Source organism: Cynara cardunculus (assembly GCF_001531365.2).
Source record: "Cynara cardunculus var. scolymus isolate 2C chromosome LG 2, CcrdV1, whole genome shotgun sequence".
Lineage (NCBI taxonomy): Eukaryota > Viridiplantae > Streptophyta > Magnoliopsida > Asterales > Asteraceae > Cynara > Cynara cardunculus.
The window spans coordinates 61,170,337-61,188,241 of record NC_037529.1 but is presented as its reverse complement, the minus strand read 5'-3'; the positions used below and the strand labels follow the sequence as shown (position 1 = coordinate 61,188,241).

The following is a 17,905-nucleotide window of genomic DNA, read 5'->3' as shown; positions in this document are numbered from 1 at the left end:
TGTTGAACTCAAGTGATAGCTGCTGGACAGAAGCTGAGAAAAACGCCTGCTTGACTTCCAAAAGTCAACTCTGAGCATAAGGCTAATTCAATCATTCTCTAATCTTGAAGGGCAATTAGTTGTTCTTAATGGATGTTTTTTTATGATTCTAAAGAGATCTATTCTTTGATTTTGAAGCTCCATCTCCCGGTTCTCAAACGAACAAAGACAGTGAAGGCTAGTTGATGATCACAGTTCATAACATGCATTGGAAGACCCTTGTTTATATAAACTACTACTACTATATGTTTATATTGCTATTTGGTTTGTATTTCTGTTTTATGTTTGATATATGGTAGAATTTTTTGTTTTATGGTAGAATTGCTACGGTTCACTTGCATACTGTTACTAAATGCTCAAGAGATGTTAAGTACTTAGTAGCTAGTTATCTATTGTACCAGTGGCAGAATGGTGACTACTAATTCCTTCTCCTACAACTTCTTATGAGTTATAGGAAAAAAATCAAAATTAACATTAACCCGGTGTATACCAGTTCTAGATTTGAAAACTGAAAAGATGAACCCGGTTAACATGAACCCGATATATACCAGTTCCATTGATGATCTCCCTATCATTATACCCTTGGGGGTTGAACTTTGAACCAGCAGGCAACCACAAGCTTATGAAGACAAGGTGTATATAAACTACGAGGCATGTTAATCATGATGCCTCCAATTTGTGTTCTTATTTTCCTTGACATTATATCATCAAATCAGTGGAGGTTTATGTGAACAGGGACAGTCATGGACAGTTCCCCCTCACTAATAAGATTATATGAAYAGGGRCAGTCATGGACAACATCTTTTGGTGTTAATTTGATGAATAGAGGGCTGATTTTATTAGTTATGTGAACAGAGACAGTGCTGGACAGTTCTAGCTTTAAATTTCACTTCTTATATACTAATTTTATTAGTTATAACTTGAACAATTGATGGAGCTATGCAGCCACTTCGAACAATAAACATCAAAAATCTAAAAGCTAGAGCTTCATACCGACAGTTTCTTCCCAAAATTTCCTCTCTTGTAAACTTTGTTAATTCAACTATAATTGTTCCTCTGTTGTAAACTCTACGGCTGTTTATGATAACAACAGACAAAAGMAAAAGAACATCAGAGCAAGAAACCAACAAACCAAGCAAATGATAACATAAAAGCTAATGAAGCAACTAAGCAAGAGAGAACAACAAAAACCGAAAAAAGCCCTGAACCAACTAACCTATTATTATATTACCATAATGAAGAATATAAGAAAGTTCAAACATTAAAACCAACTAACCTATTACCAAATTGATTCTCTTTTCTCTTGCCAAATACCCAAAAATGATATTAAAACATAAATGACCAACAAAACTACCAATTACAACAAAGAGATGTAAAAGAGGATTTTACCTCTAAGTTGTAAATAGCCTTGGCTTCATCAATCGTTAAACCAAAAAGAAGAAAGAAAGTTAAAATCTCATCAGAAGTGGTTGCAGAAATCAAAATCGAAATAGAAATCAAAATCGAAATAGAAATCAATATCGTTTTTAAGAGCATACCTCCAAATTYTAGGGTTTTGAAGAACCTGTGAAATTAAATCAACAGGGAGGAGGGAGCTATGTGTATCAATGAGGTTGTGATACATCAAATGCCTTTGATACATGAAATTGGAGCTCTGATCGAGGTGATACATTCACACCACCATTGTTATGTCAAACGAGGTCTGTGAAGAAGAAAGACCTTTTCTTTCTAACCCAAAATATTTTTGGTTTTGGTGGTCGCAGAGATATGACATAGAAGAAGAAGAAAGCTGGTCTTGGTGGTCGCAGAGATAGGAAATAGAAGAATAAGAAACCGGAAGAAGAAACCGGAAGAAGAAACCAGTCCAAAATGGGTAAGTTTTGGTGTTGTAGAAACATTGCATAAACAACTTGTACATTATGCATAATAGTTTGTAATTAAGAGTTTTTTGAATTTGTTGCATAAAACCATTGTAACTTATGCTTAGTAACTTGTATTTAAGACTTTGTCTTAAATGGTTATATATGTAGTATAGATTATATTATATATTTATTAAAAGATTGAATAAAAATAAAGAATATATATAGTAATTTATAAAGTAATCAATAAATGTTATAGTGGAACAATTTTTGAAAGTGTAGGTGAATTACACATGTATAGATGATAATTACAAAAGCTAATGTGACATAATTAAAAGCATAAATGAATCACAAAGACGTAAATCGTCTAACGGGGTAATAGTGAAAAAGGTTACTTAAATATAATATTTAAATACTTGAAATATCATATTTTAGATATTAAATAAAAAAATTTAAAATACATTATCCGATTACAATAAAATACCTTATTTTTCCGTATAACTTAAAGAATTCAAAGAAATTATATCAAATCCCGTTGGTGTTTTGGTGTTAAAAATGATTGGAATTTAGTTCCTCATATTTCGTAGACTATCAGCGAAACCCCTCTTCTACTTGACGTGTGTGAGGTATTTTTCTTGTGCTGCCCCCAATCTCAAAACGCAATTTTGACCCCAAACCGGTGAATATTCTGGGTACTTTTGTGTTCTGATTTTTGATCATCAACCGTTCTCTGGAGTTCGAATAAGTACGAAATTCACACTGACCAACAAGCTTAATCGAGTCGGTGTTTGTTGGTATACGGTCATGATTCTAGGGTTCAACTTCAATTTCGTAAATTTTTGAAGAAAAATATCCTGCCTATGTCGGAAGATATCAAGAAGAAAATCCATGACGAGGACGGTAGAGGTAAAGGTAAAGTTAATTCAAGAACGACACAACAAAATGGACCCTATCATCGCAGTAAAAAGGAAGATGAAGAGATTGGGCTTTGGGGAATTCTTCTATTTGGACTAATCGGAGCTACTGCCACCACTCTCGCTGTATGTAAATTGTTTCTTCTAAGCTAAATCCTTCTTGTGCTTTGCTTTGTTCATTATATCGTGTGAATTCTTCGATCATGTCATCATCTTTGTGGTTATGAAGTTTGAGTATTGTAGCTACCTTTGGTGATCGGGAATTGGGAGTGTAATTTCTGTATCTTAATTTATTAGGAATTTGGTTCATTAGAGTGAAATTGGGATGAGAAAAACATAAAAGCTTAATAAATATACACGCTTAATGACTTTTTAGGGATACCCATGATTCTTAGTATTACGCTTAATGATTTTTTAGGGATACCCATGATTCTTAGTATTACGCTTTATGTAAATGGCATGGTTTATGTTTGTTCAATGTGAAACATCATCACATTTGCTCTTTACCATTACTAATTTAACAATATTAGAGACAATGTTAATTTATGATGGGTTGTTAGGTTGATTGTTGCCATAAATGTTTAATCTTTTTAAACGCATATGAAGATTAGAGTGGTGATTGGGGAAACTAAGTATACGATTCTTATTGAAATAGAAAATAACTTTCAAACCAATGGAAGGTGAAATTTCCCAAAAGTTAAATTTATATCACTTTCCACAAAATTGTTTTACTATCTTGACGTTTAAACATATTTGGATGTGTAATTCTTTAAACCAAGTCTAGTAGATTTTCTACATCAACAATTAAGTTTAGCATGTGAACTGATATCTGATATAGCATATATTAGAGTTGGGCATTTATGACGTCTCGAACAATTTGATAGGTTGGACATATGCGGCAGACAGTTGATTGGTTTTATTCTCAGGTAGCATATTTGGAAAAATAGACCTGATAATCATATGATAATATTAGTTCATTTGGCTCAAGAAACTGATTATGATTGTTATTACTTGCACACAAGATTACCAGGTCACAGTCATGGAAAGGTGCCACAGGTCGCACTTTCCGATCGAGTTTTCAAGAGGAATCTTGGAAAAGATATAATCGTCGAATGCAGGAGGAGTATGAAGAAGAGATGGAGAGAGTGGTGTGTATCTCTTTACAACCTCTCTTTTCTTATCTATTCTGGTCCAACTTTTTCATATTGCAACACTGATATATTCGGAAATGATCACTGTTAAGTAAACCATAACCAATAAATTGAGCTTTTCATTTCTTTTTCTATGGTTCTCTGGATATTTCCAGCTTTTGTTTCATAGAGCAAGACCTTCTAATGGTATTATGTCTACTTTGCTAGCATGGATTACACATGGCATCAATAATTTGCTGCACTTACAATCTTCCTCATGTATGCTTGATGAGATAGATTGTTTGTTTCAGTAATGAAATGTCTACTTTGCTAGCATAGATTATACATTGTATCAGTAATTTGCTGCACTTACAATCTTCCTTATGTATGCTTTGATGAGATAGATTAGCTTGTTTATTTTCAGTAATGAAAAACTATCCTTTTAGATTGATCATTTAATGAAATATCAAAGGATGGAAAATGAAGATTGAAGTGATTTACGAATCCGGTTAGAATGGCACGTGAAAGCCTTCTGGATTTCCAGCTACACTGTTTTTTGGTCTCTACAATTTTGCATTTGGAAGCTTTGGAAGTTTTATTGTGCGATTCCAATTTCCATCTAAACTAAAGTTATAGACGAGACACAAGTTTGAGGGTTCTTAGTTGGAATGCATGAGGGACACAACACGTGGCAATGACCAACTTGTTTAATACTTTTGTTTGTACATTGGGACACAAGTACTGGATATGTATCAATTATATCCATTGCTAAAGACCTCTCATAAATATGTGGAAAAAATAATTTGAGAATGGATATATAGGTAACTTACAAAATTTGCATCATGTTTTGAGTTAAATTTTTTTTCAAACTGTGCTTCATATCACTAAATTGATTTAAATTTTCTGTAGGAACGTATTAGGCGCATGCAAAGTGTGTTCAATCGGGAGAAAAATAAATATAGAAAGGGTTATGAGAGTTGGAGGGAAAATAATGCAAGTGGATATCATCAACAATTTCAAAGGGATGATTGGTATTGGAAAACTGATGCATCGCAGGGAAGTAGGAGTAATTTTAGGGAACCTCCTCGGTCCCCTGCAAATTATTCCTTGTCCCATCATTATGCAGTCTTGGGTCTTAGCAGGTAAAACATTGCTATGACATATTAATACATTGTTCATGTTTTTGTTCCATTTGTACCTTTTCTAATACTATAACATGTGGATGTGCTGTTCCACTTCTATTAACTCTATGGAGGTATCTTATAATATCAGAACCTCTGAATATCAAACCTCCAGAAAGAAAGTTGGCAGGAAAGAAATATATTGATCGAGCTTTTCCTTGCGTAGTCTTCTTCTCTGTCTGGTTTTGAAACAACTTGGGTGAAATAGGGTTCTATTGGGACACACCTTTATTATTATCCTCAAATCTTTTTGGTCAATTTTCTTCTAATGTTATGCTAAACAATAATCTTCTGCAGACATCTTGTTGGGAGAGAAAAAGAAATATAGGAGCAAAGGAGATTAATAAGAACTTACATACTAATTTGATTGTTATAGAACTACAAGCATTTTAAATAGAGTAACACTTACGTAAAAATAACTTGCGAACAACATTACTAGGTGGAGGTCCACTTACTCAGCACACTACCAATTGATCGTCCACTAACACATGCTAAATAATTGGTAAACCCCTACGGTTCACCTATAGGTGGAGGGGGTAATTTTGGTTTGTTGGGTATAGCTTACTTCTTTTCATTTCTTTAACAAAATAAGTGTGTGAGGGGTACTTTTAGTATTTTGCTAGAATAATTGACAGGAGCGTGTTATTCAGGGGATTATAGCTTTTGGGTTCATTGATTCAGTTGCTACTTTATAACTTGAGCGAGAAGTTCTGGGAGAGTCCCTGGCCTCTTGAAAGCCATTGGGATTTCGTTTACATTCAATTCAATTTACAATCGGCCAATTCGAATCAGTTTATACCAAATTGGTATAAGAGCGGTCACGCTCCCAGGGAAGATGTGGACTAGAAGTATGGCAACGAGTGTTGACGATTTGGAGAGTAGTGTGGGATTGATTGGAAAAGGGATGCAGACATTGATGCAACAAATGGAATGAATCATTAAGTAGCAGGTAGAAATGACGAGTAAAGCAGACACACGCTGACGTCGAATGGCAAGGTATGTCGTGATCGGGAAGAAAAGGGAAAAATTGAGGCAAGGGTCATGATCCGTCGCATTTCCTGGCAGTTAAGGGACGGAAGTTAGAATTTTTTTCATTTGATGGGAAGGATCTACTTGGTTGGGTTTTTATAGTCGAACGCTATATTATGTCAAATCGCTTAAGTCAGGAGGAAGAGATCAATGTTTCGTTCATATCTTTGAAGGCAATGCCCTGAAATCATAAACGTCATCCAATTACTAGATGGGAGAATTTGAAGCTTCTAATTTTTCTTCAGTTCTGGTCGCTTGTTATAAGGTCATTTTATGAACAGTTTTTGGCGTTAAACAAAATGGGTCTGTAGACGATTATCGAAGGAAGTGTTCTTTGGTCAGTTCATAAATGGCCTTGACAACTTGATTAAAGAAAGCTACAAATGATGAGCCCTATGACATTAAGCGACAGAGATGGCTTCAAAAATTTAAGTGAAAAACAAGCTGATAGGTTGAGACAGAACATCATTCTGGGGTAAAAGGAGTACAAATCTGTTTGTGGATAATAAAAGTAGTGTGTCCAACTCAGTGATTCCTTCCGGTTCGTTGGAAAAACAGGATCTGAGTTTAGAAGGTTATCAGATCAAGAGGTTCAACAGGGAAGATCGCTTGGACTATGCAACTGGGGTGATGAAAAGTACTCTCCCTGTCACAAGTTAATGGTGTGATCTAGATCGAATCAATGAATGTTGAACATAATTGGGCAATTCATATGGATTTTGATTATTCAAAGTGAAAAATAGAGATAGAAAACCTAGCTGTTCAAGATGCTAGTCTCTTCAATACAAAACTAATGATATGATTTCTGATACCTAAACAACCTACGTGAAACCCCATATAAACCAAAAGCATAACAGAAAGAGAACATAAAATCCCACTACTACCCTTAAGGAAAAATTCCCTGCTACGCAGGTCCACCATACTTACGACTTACCCAGCCTTCTCACTTGTGATATGTGAAATGGACAGGTGGGTGCTTGACGTTTCCCACCTTCCAAAAGTGCCACCTTATCCTCAAGGTGAAATGTGGGAAAAGCTTGATTCATAGTTGACATATCCTCCTAGGTTGCCTCAAAATCTGGTAAGTGCTTCCATTTGAGCAACACCTCTATGTGTTGATCATTTGTTTTATCGAGCGCTTGAACCCCCAGTAAAGACTCTAATTCGACTTATAATTTCCATATCAGCATTGAGGTTTGGTGGTAATGATGTGGCAACTTGTTGATCTCCAATGGCATGCTTTAGTTGTGAAACATGGAAAATCAGGTGAAGCGGAGAAGTGGGGGCAGGGGGCAGCTGTAGTTTATAAGCCACTGCTCCAACACTTTGTATAACTTTAAAAGAGCCATAGAATCATGTTGCCAACTTTTGAAAGGCTCGAGTGGCTATCATCTTCTGGCATTATGGCTGTAACTTCAAATAAACACGATCTCCAACAGCAAAATGGAGATCCTTGCGGTACTTAACAGCCTGTCTTTTCATGATCTGTTGAGCACGAAGCAAGTGAGCCTTAAGCTCATCTAAGATTGCATCCCTTTCCAGCAGCTGGTCTTCCAAACTTATACCCCTGTCATGCCGAGTTGGACACGATTAAGGCAAGGGGGGTCTCGGCCATAAAGGGGCTTGAAGGGAGTACACTTGGTGGAACTGTGATGGGACGTGTCATACCAAAATTCATGGCAACCATTTAGCCCAATGCCGTGTTTTTCCCAATATTATGCATCGTAAATATGTTTCTACCGATTTATTCACCACCTCAAACTGGCCATCTGTCTACGGGTGGTAGGCTGTACTACGAAGTAAAGTGGTACCTTTGAGGCGAAATAATTCTCGCAAAATAAACTCATAGACCTTGTCACGATTTGAACACTATTTATGTAGGAAAGCCATGGAGTCGTACTGCCTCTTTTACAAACAAGGCAGCTACTGATGGGGCTGTGAATGGATGCTTTATCCCCAAAAAAAGAGCTAATTTGGTCAACCTGTCAACCACCACCAAGATAGTGTCGTACATAAGAGAACAAGGGAGGCCTTCAATGAAATCCATAGTGATCTCGTCCTAGACTTGGACTGGAACCGACAGCCGTTGCAGGAGTCCAGCCAGGTGGGTGTTGTCTGATTTTTGCTGCTGGCATGTGCTATAAGCTTGTAAAAATTTCATTGCAGCATGTCGCATTCCCACCCAAAACTATTTGGCTGCAAGTCGTTGGTAGTCTTAAATTCCCCAAAGTGTCCCCCTATCACTGAGGAATGGTATTTTTGTAATAGCCTGGCATTAGAAGTCGATGTGTGAGGTATAACCAATCTTCCTTTATACAAAACTCGTCTGTGTACCATCGAGTACCCCACATGCATTTTTTCATCATCTTCCAAGTCTTTTTTAGTTCTTTGGATAAATGGATCAGCCTCAATTTGCTTATCTAGACGGTCATTGAAACAACCCATGGTCATTGAAACAACCCATGACGACTCAAGTGCCTTTAATTCAATTTCTGAAACAAATTCCCGTGAACGTGCATCTATCACTCAATTCATAACTCTAGGTTTATAATGAATCTCAAAATTGTAGCCCATTAATTTGCTCATACATTTCTGGTAATCAGCCCCAACTTCTCACTGCTCCATTAAGAACGTCGGACTATGCTAGTCCGTGTGTACGACAAAGTGTGTACCCAACATATAGTGCCTCCATTTTTGTACTGCCACCACAATGGCCATCAGTTCCCTCTCATAGATGGACTTTAACGGTTCTGTGACCCCATAACTTGCTTATAAAAAGCAATTGGACGATCAATTTGCAACACGACAGCCCTTATCCCCACTCCGGATGCATCAGTCTCTAAGGCAAACAGCTGACTGAAATCAGGCATAGCCAATTCGGGGGCCTTGGTCAATGCTGTCTTTAGGTGTTGAAAAGCTTTTGTGGCTCCCGTATTCCATCCAAAGCAACTTAATTAATTAGTCAGTTAGGGGAGCGGCTATATGAGCATAACCGCTGATGTAGTTGTGATAATGCCCGGTTAAGCCAATGAACCTCCTTAGATCCCTTAAATTCTTTGGGATAGACCAATCTAACATGGCTCGAATCTTGTCTTTGTCAACCGCCACACCCGTTGCTGAAATGATGTACCCTAAATATGCAACCTCCGTCTTCCCAAACTCACATTTACGTAGGGTAGCATAGAGTTGATGGTCAACAAGTATTTCCAACACTGTGGATAGGTGTTCCTTGTGTTGTTGCTGACTGTGGCTATAGACTTGGATGTCATCAAAGAACACCAGTACGAACTTTCTCAAGAATGGTCGAAATATCTCATTCATCAAAGGCTGGAAAGTAGCCTGGGCATTAGTCAACCCGAAGGGCATAACGAGGAACTCATAATGTCCCTCGTGAGTTATAAAAGCAGTTTTAGCTACATCGTCTTCTTTGACCTAGATATGGTGGTATACAAATTTCAAATCGAGTTTAGTAAACACGCACGATGCATGCAACTTGTCAAGCAATTCATCAATAACCGGAATTCGATATTTATTCGGAACGGTAACCTTGTTTAGGTCCCGGTAATACACACAAAATCACCAAGATCCATTCTTCTTTTTGACTAGAAGAACGGGGCTGGAGCAAGGACTATTCGAATTTTGTATGATGCTCGCCTTTAACATGTCCTGTACTAGGTTTTCAATCTCATTTTTCTTAGCGGTATCGGTAAACACTCATAGGGCCCATACCATCCTCGAGAATAATTTTGTGCTCCTTCCCACAACGGGTTGGTAAACCCTTTGGCACCCAAACACCTATCAGTACTTTCGAACGATATCTTGCAAAAACAACGGTAAGTTAGGAGGGGTTACGGCTGGTGGAGTTAACTCCACTTGATTTAGTTGCAGTAGATACCTTTCACCTCCGTTGGCAATTGTCTGTAACATATTCTTAAGAGTTACTTTAGACCTTGCCAGTGACAGGTCTCCTCTAAGCGCTATCGGCGTCCGCTTAACTAGAAACTTCATGACTTATGTCTTCCAATTAGTAGACACCGTGCAAAATTTTCCAGCCACTATACCCCAAGTATCACATCTGAGTTTCCCAAAGTCAGAGGAAGGAAATCCTCCTAACACACTAGTTCCTTGCAAGTGTAACAACACTCCTTGGCACTCACCATACCGTTGCACCACTTCTCCTGTTCCCAAAGATGCACCAAAACCCTAGTCTGAGTAACATGAATTCCCAACTTCTGGATGACAACCAACAATATGAAGTTGTGGGTGGCCCCTGGATCGATCATTACCACCACTTCTGATTCCTTCACCTTGCCTAACAACTTCATAGTTTTAAGATTTGTAATTCCAATAACAGAGTTTAAAACATATCTCTGTTTTTGTATTGATCTCTACTGTTTCGTCAATTGTTCCACCTCATTAGCTCCATCTTCTTCTTCATGTGCTAGGAGCACACTTAACTCCTGTTGTGGACAACGGTGACCCACGTACCACTTCTCATCATAATGGAAACAAAGCCCACGTTCCCATTTTTGTTGGAGCTCTATGTCAAAGAGTCATTCAACTTCTCCGGTAGGTTTTTGGTTTAAATTTAGCCTGGTAAAAGTCATAGAACTAAGGGGAGGGTCGATTGTGACCCTAAGACGGAATTAACCCCTAATGTAACCGGTATAGTCGAGTTAGGAGAGGATGGAGCGAAGATCGGGTTTGCAGAGGCGATCCCCCTGGACGTCGGGCTTCCTAAACCATAGGGGGATGAGAAACCATGACCCTCACTTTTGCGAATTGGGCTCACCCGTAGTTTGTTCTCAACATTTGTGCAAGGGCCATAGCGTGATCCAGAGTCCTAGACCCAAACAACCTGACCTTGGCCCTAATTTCGCTTTTGAGCCCATTCATTAAATGGCCCAAAGTGATGTCTTCGAAAACATTTGCCAGAGGGGCTGAGAGCTCTATGAAACTACGCTGATAATTCAGGACAAAACTCACTTGAGTCAATGATAACCATTGTTCGTGAAGGGTCCCAAATGACTTGGTTGGAATTGACATAGCAGCAACACCTTCATTTCCTCCCATCGATGCAATGGCCGTCGACGGTGGAAGAGCTCCCATTGGTACCACAATAGTGCATCAACCTCCGGGGCAACCACAGCCGCTTCCATCTTATCTTCATTCAAACGATGGAAATTGAAATACCTCTTTGCTTTCATAATCCAACCATCGGGATTTAGACCATCAAACAGAGGCATATCTAGTTTACGAAAACGCCAATTTAACCCTCCGCTTGAAATCAATCCCCCAAACCACCCCCAAGTTGTCGGACTTACCTTAGGTCGTGGTCCACTAGGTATTGCTCCTCCTAACCCGCCTCCAGAGTTGACCGTACTTTCCCTTGGTCGAGGCCCAGTGTAGAAGTCTTGAGACTCCATCAAGGTTGCTCGAACCTCTTCCCGTTTTGAGAACTGGAGGACGACGTTTGTTGTTGTCATCTCCGTTAGCATCTAGGTGATAAGTTTCATCTAATCAGTGAACTGTTAGGTGTAAGGTTTGTTAGAGATTTGTGATGGTTTCTCTTACCCCCCCCCCCCCGGGTCACTTCCTCTATAACCTCCATCCTTTGAGTAGCTGTCTGAGGAGCCATAGTTTTACAAGTATTGGTGCTCTGATACCAATTTGGTGTAACCTAGATCGAATCAAATAATGCAAAACAGAATTGGGCAATTCATATGAATATTGATTATTCAAAGGGAAAAATAGAGAGAGAAAACCTAGTTGTTCGAGAGGCTAGTCTCTCCTAAGGTTTTAAGGAACGGAAACAAGCCTCGAGGCGTTTTCTTCTTAGATAAGTAAGGCGATCAAGGCATAAGCCCCAAAAAGTAAAACAACAAAATGCATAAATATATAACGCTTAAAAAAATAAAAAACATAATGTATATACTGCCACTAGACACGCTATATATACACACATTGAAAGTGGGACAGTGGGAGAGTTGAATTATATATATATATATATATATACACACACATATTGCTCATAGAGAAAATATACCAAGTGATACAAAGTGGGACGGTGGAGAGTTGACTTTTATATATATCGATATTGCTCACAAAGAAAATATACCAAGTGATACAAAGTGGGACGGTGGGTGACTTAGATAATATGTAATATTACATATGTGTGTGTACTTCTCGTAAAGGATATATACAAAGTGGGACGGTGGGTGGTTTCACAGTTTGAGAGAAAATAAAGCAGCATGCTTTTGTGTGGATTCATACAAATTAGACCGGTCAACTGCCTCATTATCGTCTCACCGCTTCACCGACTTAGTCCTCGCTTCTGTCAACCAAGGCATATGACCCAACCATGCCTGGAGAGGTGCCGCCTTACATTCGTTTTTGGGCCGCCTCGCCTTGAGGCGTGCGCTTCACACACTTTTTAGAACCATGGTCTCTCCAATACAAAACTATGATATGATTTCTGATACCCAAACCACCTACACAAAACCCCATATAAACCAAAAGCATAACAAAAAGAGAACATAAAATCCCACTACTACCCTTAAGTAAAAAATTCCCTGCTACATAGGTCGTCCATACTCACGACTCACCCAACCTTCTTACTTTGGGCTTTTCTCCTGTGATATGTGAAATGGCCAGGTGGGTGCTTGACATGTAGGAAGAAGGAAAATGAATGTCTTACTCGTCTAGGAGGAGGTTATTGGTGAGGTAATTCTTGAAGATGAAGAAATGTATCTAAATATTGTGAATGTGGTGGAAATTGGACAGAAGGTAGGCAACAGTGACACAATTTTAGGGGTGCAATGGCTTGAGACGTTGGGGGCAACATATATCAATAGGAAACAACAAGTGATGAAGTTCACATTTGGCGGAAAACCAGTCATGTTACGTGGTGATCCATCGTTGGGGTGATCTATGGTGTTTTTAAAAGCCATGGGGAAGGCATCACAACAAGAAGGCCTCGGGGTACTAGTCGAATTAGGCTCATGTGTAGCTGGACCTGAAATTGAAACAATCGTTCTCGAGGCGTTAGAACCTTCATTACAAAAGTTTGACTGGTTCTAGGATTACCAAATTTCTCCAAAGACTTTGTGATCCAGACGGATGCGTCTGGGTACTGTTTAGGAGTTGTTTTGATGCAAGACGAGCATCCAGCAGTGGATTTTAGTCAAGCGTTGTGATTGAGGGTAAACAAAAATCGGTATACGAAAAAGATCTGATGGCAATCGTTTTGGCAGTATGGAAATGGAGTCCTTACTTGCTCAGAAGACATTTTATTGTGCGAAGTGATCAACAGAGCCTTTGATTTTTATTAGAACAAATGGTGGTTGAGCCGGAATATCAAGTGGGAAAGTAAGTTGTTGGCTATGATCTTTCTAAGTGTATTATGGAAAAGAGTTCAAGTTTCAGGGTACTAAGCTAATATAATATAGTTATGCTTACCATCCACAAACGGATGGACAGAGGAAGTAGTCAAAAAATGGTTGGAACAATATTTGAGATGTTGGGTTTCGGACAGACCAAAGCAGTGGAGATGGCTTAAAGGCTCAAATGTTCTGTAACACCTCCCATCACACTTCACTCAAATGTTCTCTGTTTCTTGTGCTTTATGGGAAGGATCCACCACCTGGTTACGCTATAAGATGGCTTATTCCAAGCTGCAATTTGTAGAGCAGGAGTCGTTGGACCTAGATGAAATATGGGACGAAGTAAGTATGCACCTCTAAAAGGCTCAATGTCAAATGAAACAACAAGCAGACTAAAGTGGAAAGATATATCTTCTTTCTCGGGAGATTGGGTATTTTTGAAGCTGCATGCTTACCAGCAAAGTTCTTTGGTAAGTGGCAATAATCCTAAACTTTTGGTGAGATTCTATGGACCTCTTAATAAAGTTGCCTACAAGTTCTAGAACTTCCAAAGTTTGCCAAGATACATCCTGTTTTCCATGTATCTCAGTTAAGGTATTGGTGACTGTGCTTCTACCAAAGAGATTCCTGCACAACTCATTGAAGATTTAGAATTATGCACAGTGTCGGTTGGATCTGCCCTATTGTTAACGATGATCATGGATTGTTGGAAGTGTTAATAAAGTGGGAAGGCATGTCTGAATTTGAATCCTCGCGAGAGGTTTTGGAGGCTTTGTTGCATCAGTTTCCCGATTGTCGCCTTTAGGACAATGTGAGTTTTTTTTGGGGGGTGGTATTGGTAAAGTCCCATTATGGTTCACCTATAGGAGGGGAAAGTAATTCTGGTTTGGTGGGTATAGCTTACTTCTCTACGTTTCTTTAACAGAATAAGTGCGTGAGGGGTACTTCTGGTATTTCCCTAGAATATTTGGCAGGAGCGTGTTATTTGGGGGAGGATAGCTTTTGGGTTTATTGATTCGGTTGCTATTTAACTTGAGTGAGAAGCTCCCGGTTTCAATATATGTATGTTTGTTATTGTGTGAAAGGGGGAATAAATAAGTGATGTTGATGTTTGACTTTAGTGTACACCATTATCTACTTAAATAAATAAATAGACCTACATGACTCCATTTAATAGAGACTGCGCCTGTGATATGTATCACCGCCTCACCGCTTAACCACCGCCTACACATTTAAGGTGTACACCCCATCAGAGGAGAAGGAGTCCCCGCCTCACATATGAAGTTTGGCCGCTCCTTGAGGCGCATGCCTCTGCTGCTTTTAAAAGCAATGCTTCTTTGAAAGTATACAACCAGAAGTCTCCAAGAGGCTAGTAAGACTAGTGAATTAAAAACATAAATTTACACAAAATGCCTCATGAGCTGGCAAGCTAAAGCTTTGCTCGAATAGTCAGATTAGCTGGCTTGGCCTGCCTCAAGCTTGCCATAGTCTTTAAGTTTGCAAAGCTAACTTGTCCTACACCCTAGGAGATAGATTCAACACAGACATTGGATTGGCATGAGAATAGGGTATACACCTTTTGATAGAGCCGTAGAGCACACACCTTCTTTCTGTCCACGTACTTCTTTCTTCTTGTTCATGTTAACTTAAACAAGTGGTCACTTATTTTCTTTTTAATTATCGTTTCTTGTAATAGGTCAACAACGAAGCCTTACACAGATGATGAAATTAAGGTAAATGACATATTTGGTTAAATCTTTCTTGACCTTTTATGCTTTGTTTGTGCTTCTATTCCTTTGCATTAGATTCATAGAATTTTTCACATATGATGAGTCGTAGAACTTTTGACATGCAATGACTAGATTAACAATTTTTAGGGATAAAAGGAGTTAAGGAAATGACCTAGATCGATCACTGTTTCACAGAGGTACTCCCTCAGGTATATGAACAAAAACCATGCTCTCTTGTTTTCTCAATTTTACAGCCCTGGAAACCTCACTGGTAGGTGACCAAACTTTTGGGGTGGGAAGGGGTGGGGAGATGAGAAGTTCTATCACCTGCCTATTGATATACTGCTGGTAATTCGCCACACAACCCACAAGTGCCCAGCTGGACCAGTAATTTTGATTTTCTTACCATCAAACACATGCACACCATTAGTGCTACAGAAATGTAAACTGGGTTGAACAATTCAGTTTTTTTCATTGATGCAGACAGCATTCAGGAGCAAGGCAAAGCAATATCACCCTGATCAGAATCAAGAAAACAAAGGTAGGCCTTTTTTTTCATGCTGCCCCTGTTTGTTTGAAAAATTCAGCTTTCTGTTCCACCGACAGCTGTCTATGCATGACTAAAAGTGATTTGAAAAGGGTATATGTGTGAACCATCTAACCACTAAATCGGATCGAAGTGTTGTTATCACACGTCCGTCCTGTCTGATTGATTCACCTTCGATTATTCAATCAATTGACCAAACCAGTGGAGTTTTGTTATAGTGTGATTAGGTTCTGGTTTTAAAATTTTCAAACTGATCACTTTAAGCATGGAAGTCAATCAAATTGAAGCTGATAAGTTTTGTTGGGTTTGTTCGGTTCAGAAAAAATAAATCGAGTAGCTCAGCCATGGCTCCATTAAAAATTGAATTGGACAAAATCACTTATGCTCCTACTTCAAATCATGGAAGATTAATTGTGTTTTACACCATAAGCCAACCAGGGGTGTGTAGGTCCAACCTTTGGACCCATCGGAATATGAGAACTCGCCCCACGAGGCCCCACTAACGGAATAGTTGATAGTGACAGGTATTGATATGAAAATTCGTTGGGATTCCGGGAATCAAACAAGCAACAGAAACTAAACCGAATAATTGACGTGTAATTATTATAACACAAAATAATATGACATGTAATTATTATGTGTAACAAACAAAATAATATGACATGAACATCTTTTCTAATTCCAACCTTAATTTATTTCATTATATTAAACAAAGCCGTAACCAAAAACGCTTTTGATTATTTAACTAAATGCATTTATTTTATGCGTCCTACTCTTCGTGTTCTTATCACTCTTCGTGTTCTTATCACATTAATAATAATTATAAATCATATTTATAATTTTAAGCAATAAGCAATAAGCAGTATCTAAAACTAATAAAGCTATATTAACTATATGCATTTATTTTATGCGTCCTACTCTTCAAGATCTTTAATAATCTGCACACAAACGAAGCTTAAAAACCATCATTATAGATGGTGGAAAGACCAAATCAAAAAATGCATGAATAGACCGAGCTAAGGATTAAATGCAACTAAAACTAATAAAGTTAGTGCATAACATGCAACTAACATGAGTATTCTTTGGAGGGGTCATCATATACATGTCCTCGAGCAACTTCCCAGTTATAACATCTATTTGCCAAATCTTATAAGATCATGGTGTCGAACATCAAAAACACAATGTGGAATCTATCAGTTTATTGTAATCAAGTACTTGTAACCAACCGCATACATAATTCCTAGTACATAAGTTGTACAGCTTGTACCATATATAGACTCCATATCGGTCATATGCATCTTAACCTAATTCCAAAATAATACTCGACCACAAACATTCTTAAGGTTTATTATTGTTTGTAATGAAACATAACACAAAAACAAAAACATAGTAGCTAAGGATTGTTGTTGAAAAATTGACAATTGTGTTGTGTTGCAGAGGTTGCTGAAGCGAGGTTCAAGGAGGTTATGACATCTTACGAAGCCATAAAGTCCGAAAGAAAGAGGATGAAATAGAGAATATGCAGTGGATTATTGCTCTTTAAATCTTCAGATGGCAGTTTTGGAGGCTACCATCTATCGACATAAACCCCAGAAGCATTCAAGTCGGGATTCGAGTAGTGTAAAAACATAGACACCCCCATATTTCGGGGGATCTTGCAGAGTTTTGATCCTTGACAATATATATAGTTGCCAAAAGGATTGTATCAAATGGTTGGTGATTTACTAAATAATTACATTATATAAACTTGTGAAATTAGGAAAATGTGATGGCTGCCAATGCCATTGCCATTGCCATTGCCATTGCTAATTCCTCAATCAGTTTGGAACTTCAACTTGTACTTATTTTTAATCTACTTCTATATGTTATTCTCATTTATTTTGTACTTGTATTTCTTTCATTGCATTTGCAACTACTTTCTCTTTTATTAAATTATCTTCTTCTATTTGAAGCATTGTTGTTTCAGTTAACAAATATCATATGAACGTGTTGCTATCCACAGCATCAGTCTTGTTTGTCAAATTGCGTTCACTCATCAATTCTTATTATGAATGCATGAAAGTTGGATTTAGGTCCTGTGTCACCACACAATTG

At 38.2% G+C, this 17,905-nt stretch overlaps 1 protein-coding gene across 5 annotated transcripts; it reads left to right on the top strand.

The window, feature by feature from the left end:
- Nucleotides 1-2,462: 2,462 nt before the first annotated feature.
- On the top strand, nucleotides 2,463-17,683 carry LOC112506593. Of its 5 annotated transcripts, XR_003068470.1 has the most exons (8): nucleotides 2,463-2,938; nucleotides 3,697-3,738; nucleotides 3,835-3,960; nucleotides 4,852-5,084; nucleotides 15,231-15,267; nucleotides 15,412-15,473; nucleotides 15,748-15,805; nucleotides 17,249-17,274. XR_003068470.1 is itself a non-coding variant. In XM_025110748.1 (7 exons), exons 1-7 carry the CDS (start codon nucleotides 2,759-2,761, stop codon nucleotides 17,323-17,325), a joined length of 753 nt encoding a protein of 250 aa, XP_024966516.1. In that variant the 5' UTR covers nucleotides 2,463-2,758; the 3' UTR covers nucleotides 17,326-17,683. The 5 variants fall into 5 exon arrangements, 4 of the variants coding, with proteins under 4 accessions (XP_024966516.1, XP_024966517.1, XP_024966518.1 ...); XM_025110748.1 differs by lacking the exon at nucleotides 15,412-15,473 and having other exon boundaries at nucleotides 17,249-17,683; XM_025110749.1 differs by lacking the exons at nucleotides 3,697-3,738; nucleotides 15,412-15,473 and having other exon boundaries at nucleotides 17,249-17,683.
- The last annotated feature ends 222 nt before the right edge of the window (nucleotides 17,684-17,905 follow it).